This window comes from Musca autumnalis, unplaced genomic scaffold, assembly GCF_047663935.1.
Source record: "Musca autumnalis isolate F117 unplaced genomic scaffold, ASM4766393v1 scaffold_5, whole genome shotgun sequence".
Lineage (NCBI taxonomy): Eukaryota > Metazoa > Arthropoda > Insecta > Diptera > Muscidae > Musca > Musca autumnalis.
Genome location: NW_027412088.1, coordinates 14,854,182 through 14,868,265, shown reverse-complemented (window position 1 = coordinate 14,868,265; position 14,084 = coordinate 14,854,182). Strand labels below are relative to the sequence as shown.

At 38.9% G+C, this 14,084-nt stretch overlaps 2 protein-coding genes across 51 annotated transcripts in view; both read right to left on the bottom strand.

Annotated features, from left to right (window-relative positions):
- The window catches only part of Pkn (serine/threonine-protein kinase N), a 297,850-nt gene that overhangs the window by 101,323 nt on the left and 182,443 nt on the right, over nt 1–14,084 (bottom strand). For all 50 annotated transcript variants that reach the window (XM_073990896.1, XM_073990881.1, XM_073990853.1 and 47 more), the window contains exon 3: nt 13,517–13,820. In XM_073990896.1, coding sequence (XP_073846997.1) covers nt 13,517–13,820 — 304 coding nt within the window. The remainder of the gene's footprint in view (nt 1–13,516; nt 13,821–14,084) is intronic.
- Nucleotides 1–14,084, bottom strand: part of LOC141405953 (uncharacterized) — a 105,329-nt gene that overhangs the window by 46,216 nt on the left and 45,029 nt on the right. The window lies entirely within an intron of this gene.

Here is a 14,084-nt window from a genome sequence, read left to right as displayed (position 1 = left end):
ATGCCTTGAGTCGAACAACAAATCGATTGGCTGGGCAATCATTCAAGGGAATGAATTGGAAAAAAGGGCAGATGGTCGCCACCATTAATTGACTGTTTCATTTTATTTATTTACTTCAGCAGTACCAGGCCAGTAGTCGAGTCCAGTCCATAAATTGATGATTTATGTTGTTGCAATGATCGGTCATCAACTGGGCGGGCTACACAAGGGCACAATTTGGACCGCTTTTATGTAAATTCAATATTTTTGATTTATTTATCTATTTGTTTTTTTCTTTTTCTTTTTTGCTTTTTCTTTTGTCGAGAATAAAAAACATGTTCATTATTACATTCATTCATCATATTTTTGTGTGTTTTTTAATTTAATTTTCATGAATGGTCGAGAGTCTGACCTTGTCAAATGAAAAAAAAAAATAAAACAACAACACCTCCACCCCCAAGCCGTTGAATGAGGGTGCTGTGTTCTGTACATAGAACAACATTTGTCTCATGTAAAAATATTTCTCTAAATAACAACAAATGGCGCCAACTAAATTGGTCCACCATCTATTCGTACATGCTTTCGATTTTTCGTATTTTTGTTTCTATTTCTTGATCTTTGGCGAGTTGAAAAAAAAATTGCAGCTCCTCTGGGAAATAGAGAAAAGAAATAAAAATTGCTGAAGCGCAGAAAACATTTTTGAAGATGTCACAAACATTTCTTGGAAATTTGAAAATGAAATGCGGATTCAAAACATTCTGATGTAATAATAAATTGCAGAACAACACTATTAGTCATTTCAATGAAATGAAGCATTCCGATTCCGGAATTTATGTGCAATGGAAGTTGTTTGGAATGACTTTCTAGGGAAACTAAAAGACTAATGAGACAACATACATATTTCTAATAGGGAAAACTTATGCTATTGCTTTGACATACATATGTTGTTAATGTGATTGTTCTCAGGAATGTAGTAAAGCCAATAAATTTGCATTAATGTGGGAAATGTACTGCTGCAAGATTTCAAAGAAAATTGTTCCCAAAAAAGACATTAACAATTAATGAGTTAAAATAGCACTTATTGGTACGCTAGTTTCGTCTACCAATAAGTGCTTTTACATACCAATCTAAATACAAATTATTTAATGAGGACATATCTTAGGAAGTGTGTCGTTGGGGTAGGGCATTGCTTTCTATGATGCTCAGCAAAAATTTGAGACCAATATGACCAGCTAAATTCTGCATTACAAATCAATAATAAAATAATGGGCTATAATTTTTTAAAGGCAAAAACACTTATTTTACTCATTACTAAGTAATGAGTCCTTACTCATTGCTCGAATTGAGTTGAATATTAATATTAAGATCATCTATATATATATAAATGGTGTAAAAAATGTATAGTAATTCATAAAATGAGAACGGCTAGGCCGATTTCTGTAAAATTTTTTGTCAGTTATTCATATTTTCGAGGAGAAGGTCTTTACGGAAGAAAATTTTGAAAAATCTCTCTGGAAAAGTCGGTAAATTGGAAAAATCGAAAATTGAGTTTTTGTATGAAATTTTAGTCCTTAATAGCGAGACGAAGCTCGCCGGGTCCGCTAGTTATATATGAAAATTATATATTATATCATGAAAAATATAATTCAGTTTTTTTTTTTCTATGAAATTGTTAACTTTTTCCATTTCATTTCTCCATTTTGAAAATAAATAATATTTTTCACGGATATATATTTTTGTTTTTTTAAACCCATTCGTGTCGCTCACCTACATATTTTTGCCCATTTTATTCAATTTTATTTTATTGCTTAAAGTCGCCATAGACATTAAGGCAGACAAAAACTTATCAACCAGGCCCATCTCTGTTCTGTTCTCTGGTCCAAAACAAATAAAATGGATATTTAAAGTGTGAAAAGTATACACATATAGACACGTATTTATGTATGTGAAAGAGGAGAAAAAAAAAACCTGAAGGTCAATAATTTTTATTGTGACGCAAACATTCATAATTTTGGATAGATATTATAGAGAAGCTACATATCTACATACAAATTAATATGTATATCATTGACTTTTTTCTGTGTACAATATTGGCTCGAAATTTTTCCGCATGGAAAATAATTCTTTATTGCCTCTGGCGTATGGCTAAAGATTTGATACGGGTATCGGAATAGTCATTTAAGACCGCTCACATGTATTTTTGAGCCAAATTCGATTCGGACAATTTGAAATAGATTGGGCAATGTTCGGAAAGAAATGGTGCTTCTATAGAACATTTCGGAAAGAAAGAGTGCTTCTAATGATCATTTCGGAAAGAAAGCCTGATTCTATAGACACTTTCGGAAAGAAAGGCTGCTTTTACAGACCCTTTCGGAAATAAAGGGTGCTTCTATAGACATTTTCCGAAAGAAAGGGTGCTTCTATAGACCCTATCCGAAACAAAGGGTGTTTCTATAGACCCTTTCCGAAAGAAAGGGTGCTTCTATAGACCCTTTCCGAAAGAAAGGGTGCTTCTATAGACCCTTTCCGAAAGAAAGGGTGCTTCTATAGACCCTTTCCGAAAGAAAGGGTGCTTCTATAGAAACTTTCCGAAAGAAAGGGTGCTTCTTTAGACCCTTTCCGAAAGAAAGGTTGCTTCTATATACCCTTTCGGAAAGAAGGGATGCTTAGACCCTTTCCGAAAAAAGGGTGCTTCTATAGACCCTTTCGGAAAGAAAGGGTGCTTCTATAGACCCTTTCGGAAAGAAAGGGTGCTTCTACAAACCCTTTCGGAAAGAAAGATTGCTTCTATATACCCTTTCGGATAGAAAGGGTGCTTCTATAGGCCTTTTCCGAAAGAAAGGATGCTTCTATAGACCCTTTCGGAAAGAAAGGATGCTTCTATAGACCCTTTCCAAAGAAAGAGTGCTCCTATAGACCCTTTCCAAAGAAAGGGTGCTTCAATAGACTCTTTCCAAAGAAAGGGTGCTTCTATAGATCCTTTCCGAAAGAAAGGGTGCCTTTATAGACACTGTCCGAAATAAAGGGTACTTCTATAGACCCTTTCCGAAAGAAAGGGTGCTTCTATAGACCCTTTCCGAAAAAAGGTGCTTCTATAGACCCTTTCCGAAAAAAGGGTGCTTCTATAGACACTTTTCGGAAGAAAGGGTGCTTCTATAGACCCTTTTCGGAAGAAAGGGTGCTTCTATAGACACTTTCCGCAAGAAAGGGTGCTTCTAGAAAGGGTGCTTCTATAGACACTTTCCGCAAGAAAGGGTGCTTCTAGAAAGGGTGCTTCTATAGACACTTTCCGCAAGAAAGGGTGCTTCTAGAAAGGGTGCTTCTATAGACACTTTCCGCAAGAAAGGGTGCTTCTATAGACACTTTTCGAAAGAAAGGGTGCTTCTATAGACACTATTCGAAAGAAAGGGCGCTTCTATAGACACTTTTCGAAAGAAAGGGTGCTTCTATAGACACTTTTCGAAAGAAAGGGTGCTTCTATAGACACTTTTCGAAAGAAAGGGTGCTTCTATAGACACTTTTCGAAAGAAAGGGTGCTTCTATAGACACTATTCGAAAGAAAGGGTGCTTCTATAGACACTTTTCGAAAGAAAGGGTGCTTCTATAGACACTTTTCGAAAGAAAGGGTGCTTCTATAGACACTTTTCGAAAGAAAGGGTGCTTCTATAGACACTATTCGAAAGAAAGGGTGCTTCTATAGACACTTTTCGAAAGAAAGGGTGCTTCTATAGACACTTTTCGAAAGAAAGGGTGCTTCTATAGACACTTTTCGAAAGAAAGGGTGCTTCTATAGACACTTTTCGAAAGAAAGGGTGCTTCTATAGACACTTTTCGAAAGAAAGGGTGCTTCTATAGACACTTTTCGAAAGAAAGGGTGCTTCTATAGACACTTTTCGAAAGAAAGGGTGCTTCTATAGACACTTTTCGAAAGAAAGGGTGCTTCTATAGACACTTTTCGAAAGAAAGGGTGCTTCTATAGACACTTTTCGAAAGAAAGGGTGCTTCTATAGACACTTTTCGAAAGAAAGGGTGCTTCTATAGACACTTTTCGAAAGAAAGGGTGCTTCTATAGACACTTTTCGAAAGAAAGGGTGCTTCTATAGACACTTTTCGAAAGAAAGGGTGCTTCTATAGACACTTTTCGAAAGAAAGGGTGCTTCTATAGACACTTTTCGAAAGAAAGGGTGCTTCTATAGACACTTTCCGCAAGAAAGGGTGCTTCTATAGACACTTTTCGAAAGAAAGGGTGCTTCTATAGACACTTTTCGAAAGAAAGGGTGCTTCTATAGACACTTTCGGAAAGAAAGGATGCTTCTATAGACCCTTTCCAAAGAAAGAGTGCTCCTATAGACCCTTTCCAAAGAAAGGGTGCTTCAATAGACTCTTTCCAAAGAAAGGGTGCTTCTATAGATCCTTTCCGAAAGAAAGGGTGCCTTTATAGACACTGTCCGAAATAAAGGGTACTTCTATAGACCCTTTCCGAAAGAAAGGGTGCTTCTATAGACCCTTTCCGAAAAAAGGGTGCTTCTATAGACACTTTTCGGAAGAAAGGGTGCTTCTATAGACCCTTTTCGGAAGAAAGGGTGCTTCTATAGACACTTTTCAAAAGAAAAGGTGCTTCTAGAAAGGGTGCTTCTATAGACACTTTCCGCAAGAAAGGGTGCTTCTAGAAAGGGTGCTTCTATAGACACTTTCCGCAAGAAAGGGTGCTTCTAGAAAGGGTGCTTCTAGAAAGGGTGCTTCTAGAAAGGGTGCTTCTAGAAAGGGTGCTTCTAGAAAGGGTGCTTCTAGAAAGGGTGCTTCTATAGACACTTTCCGGAAGAAAGGGTGCTTCTATAGACACTTTTCGAAAGAAAGGGTGCTTCTATAGACACTATTCGAAAGAAAGGGTGCTTCTATAGACACTTTTCGAAAGAAAGGGTGCTTCTATAGACACTTTTCGAAAGAAAGGGTGCTTCTATAGACACTTTTCGAAAGAAAGGGTGCTTCTATAGACCCTTTCCAAACGAAAGGGTGCTTCTATAGACCCTTTCCAAACGAAAGGGTGCTTCTATAGACCCATTCCAAACGAAAGGGTGCTTCTATAGACACTTTTCGAAAGAAAGGGTGCTTCTATAGACACTATTCGAAAGAAAGGGTGCTTCTATAGACACTTTTCGAAAGAAAGGGTGCTTCTATAGACACTTTTCGAAAGAAAGGGTGCTTCTATAGACACTTTTCGAAAGAAAGGGTGCTTCTATAGACACTTTTCGAAAGAAAGGGTGCTTCTATAGACACTTTTCGAAAGAAAGGGTGCTTCTATAGACACTTTTCGAAAGAAAGGGTGCTTCTATAGACACTTTTCGAAAGAAAGGGTGCTTCTATAGACACTTTTCGAAAGAAAGGGTGCTTCTATAGACACTTTTCGAAAGAAAGGGTGCTTCTATAGACACTTTTCGAAAGAAAGGGTGCTTCTATAGACACTTTTCGAAAGAAAGGGTGCTTCTATAGACACTTTTCGAAAGAAAGGGTGCTTCTATAGACACTTTTCGAAAGAAAGGGTGCTTCTATAGACACTTTTCGAAAGAAAGGGTGCTTCTATAGACACTTTTCGAAAGAAAGGGTGCTTCTATAGACACTTTTCGAAAGAAAGGGTGCTTCTATAGACACTTTTCGAAAGAAAGGGTGCTTCTATAGACACTTTTCGAAAGAAAGGGTGCTTCTATAGACACTTTTCGAAAGAAAGGGTGCTTCTATAGACACTTTTCGAAAGAAAGGGTGCTTCTATAGACACTTTTCGAAAGAAAGGGTGCTTCTATAGACACTTTTCGAAAGAAAGGGTGCTTCTATAGACACTTTTCGAAAGAAAGGGTGCTTCTATAGACCCTTTCCAAACGAAAGGGTGCTTCTATAGACCCATTCCAAACGAAAGGGTGCTTCTATAGACACTTTTCGAAAGAAAGGGTGCTTCTATAGACACTATTCGAAAGAAAGGGTGCTTCTATAGACACTTTTCGAAAGAAAGGGTGCTTCTATAGACACTTTTCGAAAGAAAGGGTGCTTCTATAGACACTTTTCGAAAGAAAGGGTGCTTCTATAGACACTTTTCGAAAGAAAGGGTGCTTCTATAGACACTTTTCGAAAGAAAGGGTGCTTCTATAGACACTTTTCGAAAGAAAGGGTGCTTCTATAGACACTTTTCGAAAGAAAGGGTGCTTCTATAGACACTTTTCGAAAGAAAGGGTGCTTCTATAGACACTTTTCGAAAGAAAGGGTGCTTCTATAGACACTTTTCGAAAGAAAGGGTGCTTCTATAGACACTTTTCGAAAGAAAGGGTGCTTCTATAGACACTTTTCGAAAGAAAGGGTGCTTCTATAGACACTTTTCGAAAGAAAGGGTGCTTCTATAGACACTTTTCGAAAGAAAGGGTGCTTCTATAGACACTTTTCGAAAGAAAGGGTGCTTCTATAGACACTTTTCGAAAGAAAGGGTGCTTCTATAGACACTTTTCGAAAGAAAGGGTGCTTCTATAGACACTTTTCGAAAGAAAGGGTGCTTCTATAGACACTTTTCGAAAGAAAGGGTGCTTCTATAGACACTTTTCGAAAGAAAGGGTGCTTCTATAGACACTTTTCGAAAGAAAGGGTGCTTCTATAGACACTTTTCGAAAGAAAGGGTGCTTCTATAGACACTTTTCGAAAGAAAGGGTGCTTCTATAGACACTTTTCGAAAGAAAGGGTGCTTCTATAGACCCTTTCCAAACGAAAGGGTGCTTCTATAGACCCATTCCAAACGAAAGGGTGCTTCTATAGACACTTTTCGAAAGAAAGGGTGCTTCTATAGACACTATTCGAAAGAAAGGGTGCTTCTATAGACACTTTTCGAAAGAAAGGGTGCTTCTATAGACACTTTTCGAAAGAAAGGGTGCTTCTATAGACACTTTTCGAAAGAAAGGGTGCTTCTATAGACCCTTTCCAAACGAAAGGGTGCTTCTATAGACCCATTCCAAACGAAAGGGTGCTTCTATAGACACTTTTCGAAAGAAAGGGTGCTTCTATAGACACTATTCGAAAGAAAGGGTGCTTCTATAGACACTTTTCGAAAGAAAGGGTGCTTCTATAGACACTTTTCGAAAGAAAGGGTGCTTCTATAGACACTTTTCGAAAGAAAGGGTGCTTCTATAGACACTTTTCGAAAGAAAGGGTGCTTCTATAGACACTTTTCGAAAGAAAGGGTGCTTCTATAGACACTTTTCGAAAGAAAGGGTGCTTCTATAGACACTTTTCGAAAGAAAGGGTGCTTCTATAGACACTTTTCGAAAGAAAGGGTGCTTCTATAGACACTTTTCGAAAGAAAGGGTGCTTCTATAGACACTTTTCGAAAGAAAGGGTGCTTCTATAGACACTTTTCGAAAGAAAGGGTGCTTCTATAGACACTTTTCGAAAGAAAGGGTGCTTCTATAGACACTTTTCGAAAGAAAGGGTGCTTCTATAGACACTTTTCGAAAGAAAGGGTGCTTCTATAGACACTTTTCGAAAGAAAGGGTGCTTCTATAGACACTTTTCGAAAGAAAGGGTGCTTCTATAGACACTTTTCGAAAGAAAGGGTGCTTCTATAGACACTTTTCGAAAGAAAGGGTGCTTCTATAGACACTTTTCGAAAGAAAGGGTGCTTCTATAGACACTTTTCGAAAGAAAGGGTGCTTCTATAGACACTTTTCGAAAGAAAGGGTGCTTCTATAGACACTTTTCGAAAGAAAGGGTGCTTCTATAGACACTTTTCGAAAGAAAGGGTGCTTCTATAGACACTTTCCGCAAGAAAGGGTGCTTCTATAGACACTTTTCGAAAGAAAGGGTGCTTCTATAGACACTTTTCGAAAGAAAGGGTGCTTCTATAGACACTTTTCGAAAGAAAGGGTGCTTCTATAGACACTTTTCGAAAGAAAGGGTGCTTCTATAGACCCTTTCCAAACGAAAGGGTGCTTCTATAGACCCATTCCAAACGAAAGGGTGCTTCTATAGACCCTTTCCAAACAAAAGGGTGCTTCTATAGACCCTTTCCAAACGAAAGGGTGCTTCTATAGACCCTTTCCAAACAAAAGGGTGCTTCTATAGACCCTTTCCAAACGAAAGGGTGCTTCTATAGACCCTTTCCAAACGAAAGGGTGCTTCTATAGACCCTTTCCAAACGAAAGGGTGCTTCTATAGACCCTTTCCAAACGAAAGGGTGCTTCTATAGACACTTTCCGAAAGAATGGGTGCTTCTATAGACACTTTCCGAAAGAAAGGATGCTTCTATAGACACTTTACGAAATAAAGGGTGCTTCTATAGACCCTTTCCAAACGAAAGGGTGCTTCTATAGACACTTTCCGAAAGAAAGGGTGCTTCTATAGACACTTTCCGAAAGAAAGGGTGCTTCTATAGACACATTCCGAAAGAAAGGGTGCTTCTATAGACACTTTCCGAAAGAAAGGGTGCTTCTATAGATACTTTCCGAAAAAAGGGTGCTTCTATAGACCCTTTCCAAACGAAAGGGTGCTTCTATAGACCCTTTCCAAACGAAAGGGTGCTTCTATAGACCCTTTCCAAACGAAGGGGTGCTTCTATAGACCCTTTCCAAACGAAAGGGTGCTTCTATAGACCCTTTCCAAAAGAAAGGGTGCTTCTATAGACCCTTTCCAAAAGAAAGGGTGCTTCTATAGACCCTTTCCAAAAGAAAGGGTGCTTCTATAGACCCTTTCCAAAAGAAAGGGTGCTTCTATAGACCCTTTCCAAAAGAAAGGGTGCTTCTATAGACCCTTTCCAAAAAAAAGGGTGCTTCTATAGACCCTTTCCAAAAGAAAGGGTGCTTCTATAGACCCTTTCGAACAGAAAGGGTGCTTCTATAGACTCTTTCGCAAAGAAAGGGTGCTTCTATAGACACTTTCCCAAAGAAAGGGTGCTTCTATAGACACTTTCCGAAAGAAAGGGTGCTTCTATAGACACTTTCCGAAAGAAAGGGTGCTTCTATAGACACTTTCCGAAAGAAAGGGTGCTTCTATAGACACTTTCCGAAAGAAAGGGTGCTTCTATAGACACTTTCCGAAAGAAAGGGTGCTTCTATAGACACTTTCCGAAAGAAAGGGTGCTTCTATAGACACTTTCCGAAAGAAAGGGTGCTTCTATAGATACTTTCCGAAAAAAGGGTGCTTCTATAGACCCTTTCCAAACGAAAGGGTGCTTCTATAGACCCTTTCCAAACGAAAGGGTGCTTCTATAGACCCTTTCCAAACGAAGGGGTGCTTCTATAGACCCTTTCCAAACGAAAGGGTGCTTCTATAGACCCTTTCCAAACGAAAGGGTGCTTCTATAGACACTTTCCGAAAGAAAGGGTGCTTCTATAGACACTTTCCGAAAGAAAGGGTGCTTCTATAGACACTTTCCGAAAGAAAGGGTGCTTCTATAGACACTTTCCGAAAGAAAGGGTGCTTCTATAGATACTTTCCGAAAAAAGGGTGCTTCTATAGACCCTTTCCAAACGAAAGGGTGCTTCTATAGACCCTTTCCAAACGAAAGGGTGCTTCTATAGACCCTTTCCAAACGAAGGGGTGCTTCTATAGACCCTTTCCAAACGAAAGGGTGCTTCTATAGACCCTTTCCAAAAGAAAGGGTGCTTCTATAGACCCTTTCCAAAAGAAAGGGTGCTTCTATAGACCCTTTCCAAAAGAAAGGGTGCTTCTATAGACCCTTTCCAAAAGAAAGGGTGCTTCTATAGACCATTTCCAAAAGAAAGGGTGCTTCTATAGACCCTTTCCAAAAAAAAGGGTGCTTCTATAGACCCTTTCCAAAAGAAAGGGTGCTTCTATAGACCCTTTCGAACAGAAAGGGTGCTTCTATAGACTCTTTCGCAAAGAAAGGGTGCTTCTATAGACACTTTCCCAAAGAAAGGGTGCTTCTATAGACACTTTCCGAAAGAAAGGGTGCTTCTATAGACACTTTCCGAAAGAAAGGGTGCTTCTATAGACACTTTCCGAAAGAAAGGGTGCTTCTATAGACACTTTGCGAAAGAAAGGGTGCTTCTATAGACACTTTCCGAAAGAAAGGGTGCTTCTATAGACACTTTCCGAAAGAAAGCGTGCTTCTATAGACACTTTCCGAAAGAAAGGGTGCTTCCATAGACACTTTCCGAAAGAAAGCGTGCTTCTATAGATACTTTCCGAAAGAAAGGGTGCTTTTATAGACCCTTTCCGAAAGAAAGGGGGCTTTTATAGACCCTTTCCGAAAGAAAGGGGGCTTTTATAGACCCTTTCCGAAAGAAAGGGTGCTTTTATAGACCCTTTCCGAAAGAAAGGGTGCTTCTATAGACCCTTTCCAAACGAAAGGGTGCTTCTATAGACACTTTCCGAAAGAATGGGTGCTTCTATAGACACTTTCCGAAAGAAAGGATGCTTCTATAGACACTTTACGAAATAAAGGGTGCTTCTATAGACCCTTTCCAAACGAAAGGGTGCTTCTATAGACACTTTCCGAAAGAAAGGGTGCTTCTATAGACACTTTCCGAAAGAAAGGGTGCTTCTATAGACACTTTCCGAAAGAAAGGGTGCTTCTTTAGATACTTTCCGAAAAAAGGGTGCTTCTATAGACCCTTTCCAAACGAAAGGGTGCTTCTATAGACCCTTTCCAAACGAAGGGGTGCTTCTATAGACCCTTTCCAAACGAAAGGGTGCTTCTATAGACCCTTTCCAAAAGAAAGGGTGCTTCTATAGACCCTTTCCAAAAGAAAGGGTGCTTCTATAGACCCTTTTCAAAAGAAAGGGTGCTTCTATAGACCCTTTCCAAAAGAAAGGGTGCTTCTATAGACCCTTTCCAAAAGAAAGGGTGCTTCTATAGACCCTTTCCAAAAGAAAGGGTGCTTCTATAGACCCTTTCCAAAAGAAAGGGTGCTTCTATAGACCCTTTCGAACAGAAAGGGTGCTTCTATAGACCCTTTCGAACAGAAAGGGTGCTTCTATAGACCCTTTCGCAAAGAAAGGGTGCTTCTATAGACACTTTCCCAAAGAAAGGGTGCTTCTATAGACACTTTCCGAAAGAAAGGGTGCTTCTATAGACACTTACCGAAAGAAAGGGTGCTTCTATAGACACTTTCCGAAAGAAAGGGTGCTTCTATAGACACTTTCCGAAAGAAAGGGTGCTTCTATAGACACTTTCCGAAAGAAAGGGTGCTTCTATAGACACTTTCCGAAAGAAAGGGTGCTTCTATAGACACTTTTCGAAAGAAAGGGTGCTTCTATAGACACTTACCGAAAGAAAGGGTGCTTCTATAGACACTTTCCGAAAGAAAGGGTGCTTCTATAGACACTTTCCGAAAGAAAGGGTGCTTTAAAGATCCTTTCCGAAAGAAAGGGTGCTTTAAAGATCCTTTCCGAAAGAAAGGGTGCTTTAAAGATCCTTTCCGAAAGAAAGGGTGCTTTAAAGATCCTTTCCGAAAGAAAGGGTGCTTTAAAGATCCTTTCCGAAAGAAAGGGTGCTTTAAAGATCCTTTCCGAAAGAAAGGGTGCTTTTATACACCCTTTCCGAAAGAAAGGGTGCTTTTATAGACCCTTTCCGAGAGAAAGGGTGCTTCTATAGATCCTTTCCGAGAGAAAGGGTGCTTCTATAGATCCTCTCCGAGAGAAAGGGTGCTTCTATAGACCCTTTCCGAAAGAAAGGGTGCTTCTGTAGACCCTTTGCGAAAGAAAGGGCGCTTCTATAGACCCTTTCCGAAAGAAAGGGCGCTTCTATAGACCCTTTCCGAAAGAAAGGGTGCTTTTATAGACACTTTCCGAAAGAAAGGGTGCTTCTATAGACCCTTTCCGAAAGAAAGGGTGCTTCTATAGACCCTTTCCGAAAGAAAGGGTGCTTCTATAGACCATTTCCGATAGGAAGGGTGCTTCTATAGACCCTTTCCGAAAGAAAGGGTGCTTCTATAGACCCTTTCCGAAAGAAAGGGTGCTTCTATAGACCCTTTCCGAAAGAAAGGGTGCTTCTATAGACCCTTTCCGAAAGAAAGGGTGCTTCTATAGACCCTTTCGGAATGAAAGGGTGCTCCTATAGATCTTTTCCGAAAGAAAGGTTGCTTCTATAGACCCTTTCCGAAAGAAAGGGTGCTTCTATAGACCCTTTCCGAAAGAAAGGGTGCTTCCATAGACCCTTTCCGAAAGAAAGGGTGCTTCTATAGACCCTTTCCGAAAGAAAGGGTGCTTCTATAGACCCTTTCCGAAAGAAAGGGTGCTTCTATAGACCCTTTCGGAATGAAAGGGTGCTCCTATAGATCTTTTCCGAAAGAAAGGTTGCTTCTATAGACCCTTTCGGAAAAAGGATGCTTCTATTGACCATTTCCGAAAGAAAGGGAGCTTCTTTAGGCCCATTCCGAAAGAAAGGGAGCTTCTATAGACATTTTCGGAATGGAAGGGTGCTGCTTTAGACTATTTCGGAGAGAAAGGGTGCTTATTTAAAACTCTTCGGAAAGAAAGGCTGCTTCTACAGACCCTTTCGGAGAAAAAGGGTGCTTCTAAAAACCTTATGGAAAAAAGCGTGCTTCTATAGACCCTTTCAGAAAGAAAGGGTACTTCTATAGACATTTTCGGAATGGAAGAGTGCTTCTTTAGACCATTTCGGAAAGAAAGGGTGCTTCTTTAGAACATTTCGGAAAGAAAGGTTGCTTCTATAGACCCTTTCGGAATGAAAGGGACCTTCTGTAGACCCTTTCGGAAACAAAGGGAGCTTCTACAGACCCTTTCGGAAATGTAAATATTTTGGAGTCCACCAAAAAAGTTAGGCTATTCCTGTTCACCACGAAATTGACACCAAAAGGTTGGAAAAATATGGTGTGGCTTAGCATAGAATATTCCATCATCCATAGCTTTTCCTCTTCCAACAAAAAGTGTTTAAAAAAATAACTAAATAAGTTCTTTTTTTGTTTTTCAATATTCTGTAAATTTTTGTGAAATTAGCACTTTCGTAATTTGTAATTTAACACCTCATAAGCGTGTCAGAAAAAAACACTAAAAAACAACAACAATTTAATCATTGTAAACAGACGATAAAAAATTATTTGATTGATTTTTGCCACTTTTGGATGGAGAAAAATAAAAAAAAACTGAAACATAAAAAAGCACCAAACTAAACCAGTTCTAGAAATGTTATCCAAAAAAATATCATCACCAAAAGTGTTAAGAAATAAAAGCAGCAACAAAAACAACAATAATATGATGGAAATATTTTAAAGCTTTCATAATATGTTTGTTGTTGTAAGCCAAAAAAGGGTAGGCAGCAACAAAATAGGTGATGCTGCTGATGACGATGTTGTTGTTGCTGCTGCTGTAAGCAATAACCAACCAACAATTGCCATATTCACAGGGGATTTGTAATAAAAAAAAAAAAACTACCTCAAAAATGCTAAAACAACAATAGAGATTTCTTCATCACCTCAATTCATTTATAGGCAGGGTAGGCCAGCAGACCGATAAATCAATTTGTCATTTCAATCACTCAATTGTTGTGATTATTTGATTTTTTTAAGAAGATTTTCTCACTTACCTCGATCATTGCCCTGCGTCAAGAGGATTTGTGATTCCAATTCTTGCAGTTCGGATTTTAATTCGGCAATTTTATTATTGCTCTTCTTAACAATGGCAGCTACATCGTTCAACGAACGACGATCTTTGGCAACTTCACGCAGTTTTTCTGCACCTTCTTTGATTTTCAACTCTTTTCGTATTTCTCGTCGTATTGCTTCTTTGATTTCTTCCAGGCGACTGGGCAGGCCACTTTCGGGTAAATTGTCTGTGAAACCATATTTGTAGCTTAGCTCATAGAGGACTGGATGTTTTATATAATCGCCCTGGAAAGAAGAGGGAAAGAAGAGGGAAAGAAAAAAATAATTAATTTAAATTAAAATTAATATTTTAACATTTTTTGTTAGAATAAAAAATTTCCATGAATAAAATGAAAAAAAGTCAATTACCACGGCCACCTTACTCAATATTACGCTTATAGCCAGATTAGCTATTTTAACATTGTTATCAAATAATTTTTTTGTTTATGTCATTGATAAGATTTTCCTGTAAGTCCATACATAACAGCCGAAATGAAAAAGTTAGACCAT